Genomic DNA, 19,189 nt, shown 5'->3' with positions numbered 1-19,189 from the left:
ACATTTAGGGCAGCTACATCATGTTAATGACGATGATTTACCCTCAAAAGACTCCGTTTCACTTGTGGAGAAATTCTAAATCAGATTCATTGATAAACAAAATAATCTCTTCCTTGTGTTAAAATAAAATGTACTTCTTTATGAGCATCACAGGCAACATCTCAATGTTCTTATCTTCTTTGTACAATATATTCCATATTTCATCTTTGACGTGTTCATATTTGGATATATACACTGGATAAGTAAATGCCTATGAATTTTTGGGACAATACTTAATGGGATTATAAATGGCACAGCAAGTTGGAAGATCGTCTTATGTCAAAATTCCTTATAGTTAAATGACTCTACAAAGTGGACATGTGTTTTCAGCTTAGATCAAAACCAAAAGTGAGTGACTCTTTCCACCTAAAAGGTTTAAGCATCCACCTCCAATTGTTGGAGAAGGCTGGTTGTTATCCTGAGAACACAGTTGAAAAATATATGCAGTCAGTTGGTCAGAGACAAGGGTGTAAGTCAGTCAAATTTCAGAAGAAAACTGTCAAGATTCTCTTTGACATATATATGCAGATACAAAACAAACAGTCAAAGAGGAAAGAGAAGAACAGTCTTCAAATGTCATCCAGGAAGGACATACTGGCCACACTGCAGAGAATGCACAATCTGAAAGGATTATTTTCTCAGCCACACTGGTAGAGGGTTCTGCAATAACTAGAGAGTGACATGGGAACCTACCGTATAATGCTGTGTACTTGTGCTTTTGTTACAATAAGTGAATTGTGTTGTAATTTATTCAAGAGGACCAACTAGTACATCTCAGCAAGGGCCAAGAGACGGAGACCCCCATGGTGATGTTTTCTATCGGCATTTGGGCTGGGGTTCTTGTCTCCTGGCTATTATTCTGGGCACAGTATAGATAAACTTGGCTGAACAACCTTTTTGCAGAAGGCTGCATTCACACAACTGATTTTTTTCTCTTGAGATAATTCAGTTTTCTATTACTAGTTTAGCAAGTCACTATAAAATTATTGGCTTGAAACAGCATAAATTCATTATCTAACAATTCCATGAATCAACATGGCTGTCATTGGGCAAGAATTGAGGTGTCAGCAAGGCGGAGCTCCTTTCAAAAGCCCTCAGGGAGAATCTATTTTCTGGCTTTCTTAGATTCTAGAGAAAACCACATTACTTGGATGGTAGCCCCCTTCCTATATCTTTAAAGTCAGCACCAGCTAGTTGGGTCCTCTTCATGCTTCATATTTCTTCTGCTGTTGCTTCTTTTTTTCAGGAACTTGGGGAAAGGCTCTTCACATTTGAGGTCTCTTGTGATCAGAGTAGGCTAATTGCCTCAAATATATAATATTCTGCTTTCTCCAGCATATAGCAGAGTGAATATACAAACCACATACTTAAAACAGTAAATTGGTTAGCCTTGCCTTTATCCCTCCAGCCAAATGGAAAATCCAGAGCAAATCAGCAGTAGGGTCAACCATGGGAGGCTTTAATCTTTATTCTTTTCTTGATGGCGTCGGTTCTTATTATGTTGGGTTGTTCTAGTCATACAAATAGACAAGTGGAAACATTAAAAATGTGACATAGAACACAGAAGGTAGAAAAAGGTCCTGTTGAAAACACAAGAAAGATGGGAGACATCAGCATCCAAAGTTGATCTGTAATTTACTTTGACCAATTGAATATGCTAATCTTTCTAATTTTATGTATGACTTAAACTATGCATGCAGATCTTTTTGTTTTAACTATAGAAAAACAGAACAAGTCAATTGATACTCTCACTGACTTCCTTGTTATTTGATAGTAATTGGACATGCAGTGAAGGGAGGCTTTCAGTAAAATTTAAACCACATAATATTGAAGCCATAAACTATGGAAGTTTTCAAATAAAGAGTTGTCACCACATTTCATATTTTGCCTGGGCTCCTAGGATACTGAGAATGAACAACTTCCCCGTAGATACTAGAAGATTCATTCTAGTGGTTTTCTTCATCAGGGGATATCTTGTGTAAGCCTTCCTGAGACAGGAAAGATGTAGTGGATTCTGAGTCAGCAATGAGCTCTAACCATATGGCCTGTGAAGGAGTGCCTTGTTTACAAGATTCAGTGATGTCAAATGGAATGACAATAGATTTTTTGATGACTTATTTACACAGGAAGATAGGAGATGTTGGGAGAATAGCCACAAAAGGCCCATGTTGAGAGACAGCATTCAGTTTGTGGGCGTATATCAACAGCAGAAGAAACATGAGTCACAAAGTGGACCCAACTACCAGGTCCCAGGAGTCACCATCAGGGGAATCACGATGAGCATATGAACACAGAGGTGCTTTCACTCACACACACAGCAGAAGTCCAGCCTGCCTTCTGGGCCCTGCTCTGTGACTTCCTGTCCAGGCTTTCCTCAGATTAGCTTTGGGTGAAGAGATCATTATTAACAGAGAGTGTTGATGTCTATAATTAATGATAATAATGATCAATTTAAGACTCAGCCAGGCTCCAGGAGGTACTGACCTCCTAGAGGTGGATGGAGCTAAGGTACAACCTTGAGACTGTTGCAGGGTAAAGTGGGGATGTAGTTAAAAAGGTTTCTTCAGGATACAGTCAGGTCCATCTCTCCCATGCCAATCTATCCTGGCCAAGCAGCCTCCAAGGGCTGCTCTATTCTTCATTGTGTTTGTTTCCACCTGGGTACACTAGTCCAGTGACTGCACTTCAGATGCTAGTTCCCTGTGGCTTGGAAGTCAGTGCCAAAAGTGTTGCTCTGAATGACAGTAAATCAAGAGAGTAGAAACACTGTGCACGCATATCACATAATGGGGCTAGTAAACACATCCATCTATTTTAAATTCTTTTTTATTTTGAATTCTAAAACATGAGTACCTAATTTTCAATTTTTTTTTAAATCAAAATACATTATCTTACACTCTGGATAGATTTAGGAGATCTCATTCTATGTTGAGAAGAAATCGCTGTGCTGTTCTTACACATATTTGGTTCAAACTAATTTTTAAGTATTTCTTGAATGCTAACTTGGCAGAAAGAAAAGTGCACCCAATTTTGTAATCCCCACAAGGAAGCATAATTCCAGACCAAATTTTGAAAATCCAACTATACTTTATATTAATAGCTTGTTTATGATTATTTTAATTGGCTGGTTCTTTCTTTAAGCCAATAAGAGAAAACACCTAACATTTCTCATCTGGAGCATCATTGAATGGTAACTCAAGGCCTATTGGCTTAAATAGAAGAGTAGCTCTTATTATATCATATGAGAATTGAATAATTACAGGAGTGCCTTCAGAACATGCAGATGATCCATGAAATACATTTTTTGTCTGCTATTGTTTTACTTTTGTCTTTATTTCCCTATTGTCTTGCTTATGGATGTTCCAAACGCTGGCTCTTTGATATATAAATGTGTGTTGTCTCATAACTCCCCATAACTTAGGAACAGTCCTTCTTTAGGGCACTGATGCTTTATTTTCTTTTGGACTTTTTTCTCCCTTTTTGAACCATGCATTTCAGCCTTAACCTACCTTCATTGGGAAGATTCCCTTCTAAATTTTTACTAATAAATATATTGTGGCTTTAGTAATAACATCTTCCAGAAAAGATAGGATATCTTCAAGTGGATTCCCAATTTCTGAAGGGCTCAGATTTTCAGTTCCTTGAAGTGATTCTCAAATATTTAATTAAGAAGAAAAATGTGGGAAAGAGGCAGTTTCAAGCAAGGGTCAAAATCTCAAATGCCTCAGAGAATGAAGCATGAACTATAAATTAAAGAATCAGGCTAGTGGGAAATATTGGACATAAAATATAAACTAACTCAGCTGGCTGGTGAGAAACTTTGGAAAAGTGAAGACTGGCTGGATGAATTATAGGCACAACTTTTATTCAGCTTTGGCTTAAGTTGGATGTGATCACATGGGATGTAGTTTCTGTATAGCTAGATCTTCTGCTTTTTCAAGAGAAACAAACAAAAATCTGTATTTTATGTGAACATCTCTCAATTTTAAAATAATAGCAACTAATTCAAACATTTTTAACTCTTTCCAGACTAAAAAGAATATATTTATAGGCCATATTTGGCCTATGATCCAACACCTGGGATAGAATTACCCTAAATGTGAGAAAATTATGGTATGTGAAATTACTCATTTGTTACTTTACTCATTGTTAGTCAATAATCTGATTTCCTTCACCCCACCTTTTTCTATTTTCCTACCTTTTTAAATATACATATGTATTGGTTGTGTATGGACACAATTCCTTTATTTTATTTATTTATTTTTTATGGGATGCTGAGGATAGAACCCAGTGCCCCACACGTGCTAGGCAGGCACTTGACCACTGAGCCATAGCCCCAGCCCTGGCTGCCTTTTGAATGCATTATAGGCCTCTAATGTGATTATACTGTTGGTTTCCATAACCAATTCTCCACCACTCCAGATGTCAGTATTGCAATTACAAGGTCATACCTGTGTGGCATTTGTGAGTTTTGGGTAATCTGTGATTTGGATACTCAATATAGAGTGAAAAGTATAGACTTGATCTAACAATACCTTTCATAGGGTGATATTATAAGCCTTAACAACATAAGATGACCTTGCAGAAGGCTCTAGTTAGAAGTATAAAGAGGGCCTGTCTCCCACATTTTTACTTCTATAGATTTTATAACACCATAGACTATTATGTCCATACCTAACAATTAGGTTGAATGAAAGTGAAAGAACTTTTCTTGGTTTAACAGTGAAGGGGAGACCAAGAGAAAGAAAATTTTACTAGCTATTCAAAATCAATCCGGAAATGCCAATATTCCTTTATGCCATGACTTAGGCTAAATGACTTTTTTGAAAGTTTTTCTAGTTTTTAGCCTTAAACATATTGTTCCTTGTTGTTCCTTGTTCCCATACGGCCTTTGATCTACTCATATATCATATTTACTGAGGACTTCAGGGGCCAGTGGCCCCTGGTACTGCCCAGAAAGAAGTGTGGAGAATCAGCCAGAAAACTGGGCCAGTTCCCTTCACCTCTGGTTACCTTTGGTCTGAGTAGGATCACTTTACTTTGACTCCCCCTGTGGCAGCAATGGCCTGTGGTTGGGTAATCAGCAGAATGTCATTTAAAATTGAGGAAAATATAACTCTACTTAAATGGCAAAATGTCCCCTTATAATTTAGGTCAGTTACTGGCAAGTGGAAGAGCATCATTTTCTGGCTCTTAAACCATGGTGATGGTATAAAAATTACAAAGATATATTTCTGTGGACTGAAATGAGTTTCAAACATTAAAGCAAGCATCTTATTTTCTAAAATGCTGACATGGTTTAGATATGTGGTATCCCCCAAAAGCTCCTGTGTTAACAAAGGAGGTAAAATAATTAGTTTATGAGAGCCATGATCTAATCTGTCCATCTTAGTTTGAATGGACTAACTGGGTGGCAACTAGAATCAGATGGGGTATGGCTAGAGGAGGTGGGTCACTGGGGAACCTGTCCCAGAGGGTTCATCTTCCAGCAGCCCCTTTCTCTCTCTCTGCTCCCCAGATGCTTTGGGCAGGGTGGAGCAGAGCAGGCCACAATCTTTAGCCATAATGTTCTGCTTCACCTCAGGCCCAGAGTGATGGAACTGGCCAGCCATGAACTGAACCTCTGAAACTGTGAGCCAAAATAAAATTTTCCTCCTCTAAGTTGTTCTTGTCAGGTATTTTGGTCACAGTGACAAAAAGCCAACTCCAATGTTGTGAAAGAATTGTTGTGTGTGTGTGTGTGCACGTCATTGCAATACCAAAGCAACATGCAGCTTGAGTAGCACAAATTTTTATCACTTATATTCTGAATGTGGTTATGTCAGTCAGGAGACAGAAACGATACCTGTTATTTAAGCAGAATTTAATATAAAGTGCTGTTAACTAGGAATGAGATTGTAACCTAAGTAGCAAAAAATAAATAACTGCAAGGGAGGTGATAGTTGCCATTCCTAAGGCTGAAGGATACAAGGAAAGAGGCTTAGATTATTAAAACTCAGAAAAGGTGCCCAATGGACTGAAAATCATTTCTTCAAGGTGAATCACAGACGGGCTGGTGATGGCAACTGGTGGGGGAAGGTCAGTGAGTCAGTTTTACAAGAGTTGAAAAAAACTGCAAACTGGATTCAGCTGTTACTACAGGAAAGAACTGCTGCTGCGGGTTTAAGACGTGCAGCTGGGGTGATGCGCACAGCAGCCACAAGCAGCCAGGAAGTCTTCAAAGGAGAGTCAGTCCCCTTTTCCTCCTACAGCATTGCATTCTTCTTTGTAATGCTATTGGCAGAGCATACCCTGGAGCCAGCTGGCAAAGCAGAAGTGAGCTGTACAGAATCTCAGTGCCAGCTGAAGGTAGGAGAGAGGGCTGGGAGTATCAGCACAGGAAGTTAATAACTGACACAATAGTTCTTCCTGATTCTCTAAAAAGCTCATAGAAAAAAACAGTTTTTATTTTCATGTGGAAAAATGTCTCCCCCTGCCCCCAGAAAGAAAGAAAGAAAGAGAAAAAACATCTCTAGGAAGGGAGATGTTGTAAATCAATTTGTTAAGCTCCATTGGCACAATATTTATAGTTTTGAGTCTTTTGGTTCTGATTTTAAAGAAATTATGTATGTTTTAATAAGTCAGTTTTGCCCCCAAACATTACACCCTTAAAAAATAATTATATTAAAAAGGGAAGATTTTGGCTGGGTGTGGTGGTGCACACCTGTAATCCCAAGGCTGATGGAGGAGAATCACAAGTTAGTGAGACCCTGCCTCAAAATAAAACATAGAAAGTGAGAAAGAGCTGGAGAGGTAGTTCAGTTGTAGAACACCTCTAGGTATAATACCTAGTACCACAATATGAAAAAGGAAAACCTTAAAATTTGAAACATCACTGTTATAACTCATTTTGTGCAAAGTCAAAAACTACTGTTGAAATAAATATTAATTTCAATCTCTAATAAATTTCATGTGAATCAGAAACCCCTAAAAAGTGGAAATAAACATTTCTCTTATGTGAGTAAAGTCCAAGAAAGGTATGCTGCAACTCATACCAAGGTAAGATAGAGGAAATAAAGACGGGCTGGAAGGAGAAAAAAAGGAAGGATAAAGAGACGATAGCTGTAAATCTAGAATCCCCACAATTGGATTTACTCCCTGGGTCTGTTTTTTGCTCCAGGTCTGTCACTCTCAAATTTCTGAGAAATCTACAAATCTTATAGTTACTATAAATTCACTCATTCATAAAAACTGCTTCACTTTGATTAAAGCTTAAATATGGTGTTAGCAAACACAATGTATTTTCGGGTTAGATAAAGCAAAGGGAAATGCATTTTAAGAAACTGGTATCCAGGTACGGTGGTGTACACCTGTAATCCCAGTGGCTCCAGAGGCTGATGCAGGAGGATCCTGAGTTCAAAGCTAGCCTCAGAAATTTAGCAAGGCCCTAAGCAACTCAGCAAGACCCTGTCTTTAAATAATATATAAAAAGGGCTGGGGATGTGGCTTAGTGGTTAAGCATCCCTCGGTTCAATTCTCAGTATCTGAGAAAGAGAGAGGAACTGATAGTCTAGGCACATTTCAAACATCTTATAGATGGGGAGAGAATGTCAACCTGAGGTTCCTGAAGGAAGAGGAAACCACCATTACCAAGGTAATATTGTTGCCACATGCTTTCCCATTCCCACCCTCACAGTTGCCTTTAAAGGAAGACTGGATATCCCCAAAGTGCACGCCTGGAGCACCTGGGCGCCATCTTCCTTTGAGTTCCAGCCTGTCCTGCTGTGTTCTTTTCCCTGTTGCTTTACTATCTGATGTGCCCTGGAATTCTTTACTGCGGTAAAAGAAAGTAAAGAAACCTGCCTGGGCTGAGTTGAGGTCCCCTTTTCCTCTTTAGAGGGGACTTCTAGGACTCCCCTTCTAACCCCCACTCCCACCCCTGTGACAATCTGACCTAAGTTTGCTCAGGTCTGTGCTGTGTCCTGTCAGCAGTTCTGTAGAGGTAGTCTGGTCCAAGATGTCTGTTAAGAGGTCTAGCCATCACATCTATGTTCTAAGCATCAGTGTAAAGGGAAGGAAGAGGATTAGATTGTGCCTCCACTCTTACAAGTCCCACCAATACTTCTACTAGCTGCAAAGAAACTCATAGATTTTTAGCTCGGTAACATGTCCCAGCTAAAAGAGCTGTGTTAATTTAAGAGACCTGGGAAAAATAGCTGCTGGTAAGAAACTAGCTATTTCTGCCAGACTCTAGGAGGGCTATTGCCTCATCAGTCATAAATGGGTCTATCAGCTCCTTTTTGAAAGCAAGACCCATTGGTAAGAAAGACTGGAGAGAAATATGAGGATAGTAGGCTGGGAAAAGTGGCAGCTGATGAGTGGGGTGGATGAAAGGTATTAAAAACAAAACCCCTTTACTTTAGAATTTCATTCAGCGTCAGCTTCAGCCTCAACTCTTTCTTATTTATATGTGCAACCATTTAAAGTATTAATATTCAATAATAACCAAGAGGAGTCATGTTATATACCAATTATATTTGTTTTATTTTAAAGGACTAAATTATTTTTTAAAAGACTTAATCACTTTTGGTTGTATTCTTTCCCCTCTTTTAGAGAAACGCCTCTAATGCCAAGATAGATCTTGGATTTCCATGGTTATTACACTTAACTTTGTGAATTTGTCTCTCCCCCCTCCCATAAACCCCAAAGGGAATGGAAAAATGGCATCATATTGATAAAACGTGAGCCTTCCAAGACATTCTTTAGATGGCCAATGTGCAAATATGGTCAAAATGAAGAATCCAGGCCAACTGAGTGAACATTTCTCCACAGATGCTTGGGGTGAAGCTGGCTGGCTTTGCAAAGTGGTTCTCTTTATAAACTAGCAACATTGCTTTATGATGTGTCTGGGTGACAGGCCAATTTCTTAAGTGATTTAAGTATATGTATTTAGTATTTTCCAGAACTTTTGCTTTTAGAACTAACTTATAGGGTAGAGCAGCTGACCATGCTGTGCCATGGCATACTGCCTTAGCAGAATCACTGACAGAATTAGATACCTCAGGTCCCCCAAATTTACTCATTTCCAGCAACCTCATCTTTTATACTTTGACACCATTATAAAATCATGATAAGAGAGAAATGATAGGAAAAGATGAGATAAAGATTCAAATGGGATTTTAAGATGTGTCATCATGTTTGTGGTAGAGAACTTGTTTGTGTGCACAAATGCTTGTGGACCATAAAGCTCCATCTCTCATCCAAATGGTGATGTGGCTGCAAGCTGAACAGCACGCGGCCTCCTTGGGCAAACTGGGCTCTGAGTCCATTGTCAAAACAGAGTGAACAGTCATCACTGATCTACTGCACTCCCCACCCCCCGCCTACCAACTCCACCCCTGGCTGGTTATGTACATTTTTTCTTCAGATGCTTGTGAAATCAAGAAAAGCATCTGTATTGCACTTCACGTAAGAAAAAAATCATCTAAAAAACCACACATATAGCAAAATAAAATGATCTCTTCTACTTGAGGAAATATCCTGTCTTCTAGAACCCCAATCTCTCTCTTCTGCTTTTCCCATCTGTGCCCTCTCCCTGCTCCTCCTTTTTGACTCTTTCTTCTCCTAAAGGGGAACATAAAGACTAGTAAGAGCTTAGTTACACCCTCCCTTGAGGCATATGAATAGTGCATTTAAAAAGTGATCAAAACTAAAGAGAAGAAGCTCTGTTGGTGGAATTTAGGCAGAATGAATAATGGAAAGAGCCACATATTGGAGCCAAAGAGAACTGGAATTGATTCCCAGTTCTGTCATTTAGAAACTGTCTTGGGTGAGTTACTTGTCTTTTCTGAGTCACAGTTTGTTTATAAAAAAAAGTTGAAATAATAATACCTGCCTCATCATGATTTGAGAATTAACGGAAATTATGTATATGTAAAAAAATTAGTGCGGCATCTGGCACGTAAATATTACTCTCTTACCTCATCAGAAAAGAAATGTAGGAGTGTTGGGGTGAGTTATGGGGTTTTCTCAGTATTCTAATCTTCTGGGAACAGAATTGACAGCTGTGTGTGTGTGTGAGAGAGAGAGGGGTGGGGGAGAAAGGAGGGAGGGGAAAATAGTTTAGAAGAAAGGAGGTAATTTGATTGCACTGATTTTTTTAATCTGTCTTTTTGTGAACTTTTGGCGTTGTTGCTTCCTGGTATCAGAGAAAATGGGAAACTAAATCATGAAGTCCTTGGTGAACAAAAAATCAGAGCAAATGAAAAAAAGTAGTTTTGGGGTTACTTTATGAATATGCTGATAAAATCCCAGTGAAATCTTTTTACCCTATTCCTTATGTTCTTTGGGCTTACTTTCTCTTCTGGATGGTACTGATACTTCAAGTGGTAGTTCTCTCTGAGTTTCATTTTCTATGCTGGCCACTGTGTTTGGGGCCAACACATTCTTTTGCCACATGTGTTAATATCACTGTCTTAGGATCTGTCAAAATGAAGAACAACTTCCTTCTCTGTGCCAGACCTGATTTGATACTCTGAACTGCAAAGATTCAGACTTTTCTTGGCATCAAAATATAGGAGCTGGGCTCAGATCTCACAGCTCTATTTTGTTCCTTTTAAACCTGATACCCTGTGTTTCCATATTACTATTGCTGGGTACTTGCTCTGCCTGAACTTTTGTGTTTGCTGTGGTACATGGGGTCTAGCCTCAGATCAGGTGCTTCTCTCACCAAGATCTGAATGCATGCTTTTGAGTCTCTAACCCTGATCTGGGTCACACAGAAAATGAACAAGTTTTAAGACTTCTGAAAATTTTCTTTTTTGGGCTAGATTGACAACTCATGGTAAAATTTACTTATGACTTCCCCAAGATAAAAAACTATTTAGGCTTTTGCCCATAATGAGATCTTATCTTCATCTTATTGGTTCTTTCTTCTGGTTCATTAGGGAAAAAACAATGGCTATGTTTTTTATAAAAAGTATTTGGACCTGATATGGTGGCACATGCCTATAATTCCAGTAGCTCAGGAGGCTGAGGCAGGTGGATTGTGAGTTCAAAGCCAGACTCAGCATTTTAGTGAGACCCTCAGCAACTCAGCGAGATCCTATCTATAATAAAATATAAAAAGAGCTGGAGATATGGCTCAGAGGTTAAACCCCTGGGTTCAATCCTGGTACCAAAAAAAAAAAAAAAAAAACATTTGGAAGACATACATATACAAAACAAGAAAATAAAGAATGATGCATAAAGATAGAGCACCAAACAACATCTGGGCATAGAAGATGAGCAGATATACCCCCAGGATTCCTCACTGCAGGTCCATGGATATTCAAGAAGTCTGCAATACTATTGTATCTCAATTAAAATGCACATCACAACTAAAAATATTGGACAAATTTCAACAACATTGGTTTCATCTACAATAATGAAAATTCTTTTTCTTTTGCTTTTACAAGAAGTCCATAGGTTTCATAGAAATGTCAAAGGATCCATAGCACTAAAAAGTTAAGAATTCCTGAGGTAGGAAGTTTGTATGTTACTTTGCATGATCTGCTGATTTCATTAATCTAATTTTCACAGTTCTTAGTTTTCTCTTCTGTGGTCTTCTCACCCTGAACTCGGCCTCTTAGTTTGTGCCATCTGTATCTGCAGTATACAGCATTTGTCAATCTTTCTTTGGGCAGAACATTTCTTTCAACATAGTAACAGTGCAATTCATAAATAGAAATTTTTTTCATATTTATTTTAATGTTTATTGAATAAATCATGTGTGCTGATTACTGTGCTAGCCAAAGAGGATACAAGTCCAATTAAAAACAGTACTGCCCTTTATCACTTATGATCTCAGGGGTGTGTATGTGTGTGTGTAATAACTTCTTTATTTATGTTCCCACCCTACCTCCACAGATCTTGGAGACATCTGAGGTTTCATGGGGACTTTCCAACATTCCAGACAGCGGCCCTGCAATGAAGCTCTGAGTCATGGTCTTTGGGCCTAAGGTACTGTCAACAATATGGAAACCCAGGACAGCCAACCTCATTCTAAGTCTTCACTCTAAGCAAAAGCCCAGAGTGAATCTGGCCTCAAATCAGAGCAAGCGCTAGAGAAAACCTTCTTTGTTAATGGAAAGAGAAAAGAAGGAAAGGATTTCCAACGAATTGCAACAAACTTTCCACCACTCAAAGGAACCTACCTTCCTCATCAACCAAGGCATCCTATTGAGTGACACCCATTTTAGCCTTTTGCCAGAAGCAGAGTGTGTCAATCCTAGGGAAAAAATAAAGACAAATGCTCAGAAGAGTAGACCTGGAACAGTGATACTATCAAAACGGCCAATTAGGAGCACAATGTCGGAAAACCAGCTGAGCCTCCCTGTGATCCCATCCCGCAGGCCTGGATTCCGGGTCTGCTACATTTGTGGCCGAGAATTTGGGTCCCAATCACTAGCCATTCATGAACCCCAGTGCTTGGAGAAGTGGCGTATTGAAAACAGCAAGTTGCCCAAGCACCTGAGGAGGCCAGAACCCTCCAAACCTCAGCCTCTCGGTGGCAGTGGGTCCTACAGTCTTACAGCAGAAAATGAGGCAGCATTTCAGAGTGCCCAGGCTCAGTTGCTGCCCTGTGAGTTTTGTGGCCGCACCTTCCTGCCAGATCGTCTCCTTGTTCACCAGAGAAGCTGCAAGCCAAAGGGTGAAGGTCCCAGAGTACCAAACCCCAACAATTCTGATGATCTTCCCAGCCCCAAGAAAGCTTCTAGTGGTATCCCAGCCCGACCAAGGACTCTCATCTGCTATATTTGTGGTAGGGAATTTGGCACACTCTCTCTTCCTATTCATGAGCCCAAATGCCTGGAAAAGTGGAAAGCAGAAAACGACAGGCTTCCTAAGGAGCTCCGCCTGCCACTCCCACAGAAGCCTCAGCCCCTTCCAACTGGATGGCCCAGCCAAGAGGAGTCAAGTCAAGCTCAACTTGTTCCCTGCCCAAACTGTAAACGGACTTTTGCCCCAGATCGCCTTCTGGTGCACCAGAAGAGTTGCAAAGCTCAATCCAATGGATCACAAGTTCAGAATTTGACCTTAGGAAGTAAAGATGGCCTAAATGCATCCACTAATTCCAAGCATCAAAAGAACATGGCAGCACCCAGTGTGACTGATAAGGTAATTCATGCCATGTAAGATGCATTAGGTGTATCTGGGGATACATTCAGCTTCTAAGGGAATAAGAAAAAACTGTTCCCTAAATCAGTCATCTCAGCCCCTAGGATGGTTTATTTCAATGTCTTATTTCTGCCTCAATGCAGCCTGTCCAAGTTGATCCCCTGTGGACTCTGGGGGCAATATCTCTCTTGACAAAGTAGACCTAAGAACACCCTTGCCTGGTGGGTTCATATTCCTCTTCAATTCTGCTGCCTAAAAGAGATGGACTTCTTTCTTCCCTGATCCCTCATACCAATTATCCCTGGGAGAGAGTGTTATTTGAAAATGAGTCATTAATGCTGTGTCTACATTACAGAGATATAATTCCCATTCCAACAGCCAATATTTATTGCTGGTTTATTTTAGTCATCTACCTTAGGAATTCATTTTTGGCAATGTTGGGTTATGCTGAGTTTATCTTACTAAAATAGAATCTATGTCAAAAACCTCAAATGACTTTAGCAATAATTAAACACTGAAGCACTTGCAGAAATACACATGCCCTGCAAATACAACATTCTTATAACACTTACACAACTATAATAAATGGGGGTTTAACCCCAGCATAGACATTGAAGCAACTAGATATATGTTTATGGTTCTAGGAGGTGCTTAATCCCACTGTTGCTCTATATTCTGTGTGTGGACTGATCACAGGGTCCTGACCCCTGACTTTAGTCACTAAATATGTACCTCCAGGTGTCCCCAACTTGTATGGTGAAGAATTCTTGGACTTTTACCTGGGGTCTCACCATCAACCAGGATTGGGTAGGGATGTCAATCAAAGTGGCTACTATAAGATAGGATAAGGTCCATGCTGTTTGTCCTGTCATTAAACCAGGGAATGGATGCACTGTCTGTGTCACACCTTACACAATATCAAATTATAATACGAGATGGCAAGGATTTTTTTCCGTGGCTTGTTTCTTGAATGCCCAGTATTCTGAAATTCTCCAAACCACAGCCTCTGCAACAGCAGTTCCTACAGTCTTCAGGCAGCAAATAAGTCTATAAATTGACCTTTGGGGCAACACAAATTACTCAAGCTGTTGTAAAAGATTAAGCCAAACAAATGAAGATGACCCTTTATTTAAAATCCAACTTTCTTTAAATTATTACTTTGGGGACTTTCTAGTCCTTGTTCTTAAATTCCATGTTTAAAATGAAATGATTATGGAATTACTGGTTTAGGAGATTCCAAGATAATGATTCTAAAGGTGGAATCAGACTAATGAGCTGGGTTAAGTTTTCCAATGAACATTGGGGTAGGGGCTGGTACTGTCTAGCTTCTTTGTATAATGAAACCCCAAGCTTTTTAAATGTGGTATGGATTTCAAGTTGGTCTCATAAACATGATCTGTTTTCCCCATCTTCTGGCTGTTGCTTTTCTTCCAAAATGTGTGGGGTCTGGAATCAGAGAAAAAGAATCTGCATCTCATGGCTGCAAATCAGAAACTCCCTTAGCATTCTAACTTGCAGCCCTGTTTCTTGATTGTATGCATTTACCTCAAATGTTCTCATTACAGATCTAGAGATAGGGAGGAGTGTGGTTAGGACTCTTGTGCTTGTTGTTGTAACACATACTTTATGCTCTAAGACCAGAGCCAACAGGCTGAGCACAACATGTACTCTCTCAGTCATACTCCTAAAAGAGGCTGGCTGGGCCCACAGTGTCACAAAAACACACCTTCCTGACTCACCCAGTCGTCTGGAGGGGAGAATGTCAGAAAGAGGACAGTGATAGCCCTTTGGTGACTTGTACATTTCGGTAAGTTGAGTAAGGCCATATAGAGGACATTGCCATATCAACATGTACCCAACCCTGCTCTCAGGCTGAAACCCATGTATCATTGGGAAACTAGCACCCACCACTGTCAAATGTGTGCTGGCCTGTTAGGGATTCATACAGGCATCGGTGGAGGGCATAGAAATTTCATCCAACTTAGGGTCCCCTTAGTTGCCAGAATTGAAACAAGCTTGGGTTAATTAAAATGGAAGAAATTTAGCCAGGTACATAATAGTAACCCCAACAACTTGGAAAGCTGAAGCAAGTACGAGGCCAGCCTGGGCAGTTTAGCAAGATCTTATCTCAAAAAAAAAAAAAAAAAATTGAAAGGGGTGGAGTTGTAGCTCAATGTTGAGCACCCCTGAGTTCCATTTCAAATAATAAAAAAAAGGAAGATATTCCTAGGCTTCAGAAAAGCATAGATGGTTTAAGCATTGAGCTCCCTGGAGAAGATGCTTGTCATTCCACAGTGCTTTCAGCACAAAACCTTTCCTTCATAGTGTAGCATTCTTTTTCCATTGCAATTTAACCCGGTGGAAGTTTTTCTTTCTTTGTACCATTCAAAAATCTACATAGTGCTGTGAATCTCTTGTTTTCCATAAAAAGCATTACCCTATAACATTATTAGATTTCAAAATTGCATCTCCCCATGACAGATAACTTTTGGCTGAATGCTCAGGCATTCCTTTGTACAATTCAATGTCTACTTCATTTCTTCTCTTGTCAATTGGAGCAATTGTCCTCTAGAACCCTTGATCAGACTTCAGATTAGAATCACCTGTCTTACCTAATATTCTCAAGGTTCCCTCAACCTGAATTGAACTCAGGTGAGGGAAATGGCTTTTTTTTTCTGAATTATGATTTTACTACTTGGAAACAATTTACTTCAGTTGGGTGACAATGACTGTTTTGCTGGCACAGTGCATTGCCCTTTGTGTAGAATATTCCTGCAACACAGTTTGGCTCCATTCCCTTTGACACAGATGCTCCCATTATCCTTTGGTCAAATCTGAACACAAATAAATGCTGATAAAACAAGCTCACCTCCAAGATCTCAGAAGGCATTTTCTTTGCCCTAAAACCACATATTAGTTTGAATTTGTCCCACTGCTTATCATCTGAAATAAAGGCCAAGTTTACTCTTCTAATCTCACAGCAAGGTTGTGAAGGAAACTAACAGCATTTAAGAGGAATAGAACCTGGTGTGAATTTGTATTTAAAGGGTGTGGCTGTTCTGGGACTGTTGCTCTCCCCACTATTTGGTAAAGCATTGAGCTACTTTTCTTTCCTCTGAAAGAGGAAAACTCTGGATGAACAGTATCCAGTTTAGCAAGATTTAAAATGTGATATTAATGTCAAATGAAATTTTGACATATAATATAGAAAATCATAAATTATTATTTTAAATTTTAATGTTTTATCTATTTAATGAGATTTGATGTTTATTTAGTAAATGATTTCCTAAGCTATACTGAGGAATATAATAATAGAAGTCATTATTACTTCTTATTTTATGATGAATGAATAAATGGACCCTTTATTTTAAATCCAATTTTCTTTCTTTTTTGTTTTATTGCTTTAGAAACTGGTTAGTCCTTGTTCATAAGTTCCATGAAATGGAATGTCAGAAGCTGTTGGTAATCTATTCTTTAGCTTTAGAACCTTTCAGAATAATGAGAACACAAATTGACAGAGTAAAATAAACAACGGCCTTTTCCTAGTTAACTATGTATTAGTTAGGTAATGCTAGGGGTAATTTTCTTGGGATTTGCTGGTAACACATGAAACATTGTCCTTAAAACAAATCCTGCCCTTTATTGCTAAATAGGCATGTTTTTCAAAGGAACACTAACTTTTCTACAAACAATTGTCTCTCTGAATGTAGTTTTAAGCTCCTCTTGGCATCCTCTATGACCAGGTTTGAACTAAAAGCTCCTCAGACACATCTCTAGCATCTGGTGCTGCCATCTGGTGTTTTAAAGTGATGTCTTCTACATTACCAAATATCTTACTGCCTTTCTTCTCCTTGTTTTCCTCTCCAGATGTATTTGAGAAGGTACCCTTGTAACACAAACACCAGTTAACATATGTGATTTAAAGGTATAAATACTGTTTCCTGGTGAAGTATCTCTTTCTTTAATGTGGGAAACTCTTAGTGGGAAGGTCAAAATCAGAAAGACTGAGAAGGGTGGCATGGATTTTCTTGCATCTATACATTTTGAATGTGTGCATAGGTATCTGCTAGATAAGACAAATTTGGAGTTTAGGAGAAGAATGAATGAAAGGGAACTAGTTATTAATGAGTACCTTGATTAAAAAAATACTGGAGATGGAGTTATTTCTACACAACAGAAACTTCTTCCTTTCTCTCTCCCTCTCTCTCTCTCTTCCCCCCATCTCCCCCCCAACTCCTTTCTTCCTTTCTTCCTCCCTGCCCCCGCTTCACTGGTACCAGGGATTAAACCCAGGGGTGCTTAACCACTGAGCCATATCCCCAGCCCTTTCTATTTTTTTTATTTTGAGAGGCTCGCTCAATTGTTGAGGCTTGTTTTGAACTTGTGATCCTCTTGCTTCAGTTTCCCGAGTGGCTAGGATTACAGGCATGCACCACCATGCCTGGTCAGAAATTTATTCCTAACAGTTCTTGAGGCTGGAAAGTCCAAATTCAAGTTACCAGCAGGACTGGTTTCTGGGGAGGGCTGTTTTTTGTTTCTAAGATGGAGCTTTGTTGCTCTATCCTCTGGAGTAGGGAAAAACACTGAGTCCTCACATGACAGAAGGGATGGAAGGGTAGGAAAGGGCTCCCTTCAACTTTGAACCTTACCATATGGTGCTAATAGCATTCAGGAGGCTGGAGCCCTTGTGACTTACCTTCCAAATACCACACTTCTTATTACTGCTGCATTGGGGACTTGGTTTCAGCATGGATTTGGTTGGGGACACCATCATTAAGCTTTATGATCAGCTCTTTATGTGCATAATCTAATTTTAATCTTTACAATATTGTTGTAAAATAGATATTGTATTTTCTAGTTCCCAGGTAGGAAGACTGAGGTTAAGCAACTTCCCCAAGTTACACAATGGGTTCACATATGGGTGTCAGAGCCAGGTCTGTCTAATTCTAAAGTAACACATCTTTTCATGTCACTATGAAAGAGTTGGAGGAATAATATAGAGAAAAATCATAGCTACTTTGCCAAGCTTGAGTGTTAGATAGGACAAAGAAGGAAGAAGCCTGTCCATTCACTAGTATTTATCATTAGGCATTGACCTAAGTACTAAATATATAGTCATGAAAATGTAGACACAGGTCTTTACTTCATGGTTTATACTCCTATGAAAATACATACAAACAAATTGCAAGATGACAGTGCTAGAGAAAGCCTCAAAGAGGGAATACTTCAGTTGAGAAGATGGGAAAGCACTAGCCAAGAGCAGATATGAGGTAATGGAATGGCTATAAGGGGAGACATTCAGGATGCATGTGTGAAGGTCCTGAGTTGAGCAAGATCATAGAAGTAAAAAGTCCACATGTGGCTCGCATCTAATAAGAGAAGGGACAGGTGCACAAAATAAGGCTATAGGGCAGCATTGTTCCTTCCAGCCACTCTCCACAGAGCAGGATACCAGTCATTTGTCTATTCCAGGAGCCCAGGTAAGAGTGGATGATGGCGTGACCTGAGTTTTTGGTAGGAGAGCCATGCAGAGGCATAATGGGCAGATCCTGGCGATAGCTGGGATGTGCAGGGATAAGAAAAGAAGCCAAGGCTTACTCCCAGATTTTGAACTCAATCAGCTGCACTAGTTGTGTCATTTTCTAAGATGGGGAAGACTTGAAAAAGAGCAGGTGTAGGGGATTAGAGTCAATAGTTTAATTCTGGATATATCAAATTAAAAATGATTGTGAGATATTTAAGTAAGTTAAAAGGGATATATTTGTCTGGAACTCAGAGGAGAGGGCTGGGCTGGGACATGCACTTGTGAATTATTAACACACATCTAAAGAAATCAGAATGAGAACTGGGCTAGAAACCAGACCCAGGATGAACCCTGAGACAGCTGGAGAATAAGTAACTGGAGACACAGGACAAATGCCTAGAGAGTATGCTGCTATGGGAGCTGAGGTCAGAGTAAAAATCAGGAATAAGGGTATGAAAAATAGTGTGAAGGACGAGAGGTTGTGTAGAA

General features: G+C 39.5%; 1 protein-coding gene across 1 annotated transcript; it reads left to right on the top strand.

The window, feature by feature from the left end:
* The first annotated feature begins 12,141 nt into the window (after nucleotides 1-12,141).
* Nucleotides 12,142-13,194, top strand: LOC114103540 (zinc finger protein 474-like). Its single transcript, XM_027949269.1, has one exon. It carries the CDS (start codon nucleotides 12,142-12,144, stop codon nucleotides 13,192-13,194), a length of 1,053 nt encoding a protein of 350 aa, XP_027805070.1.
* Nucleotides 13,195-19,189: the final 5,995 nt, after the last annotated feature.

The sequence above is a fragment of the Marmota flaviventris genome (genome assembly GCF_047511675.1).
Source record: "Marmota flaviventris isolate mMarFla1 chromosome 5 unlocalized genomic scaffold, mMarFla1.hap1 SUPER_5_unloc_3, whole genome shotgun sequence".
NCBI lineage: Eukaryota > Metazoa > Chordata > Mammalia > Rodentia > Sciuridae > Marmota > Marmota flaviventris.
This window is presented reverse-complemented; position numbering and strand designations above follow the sequence as displayed.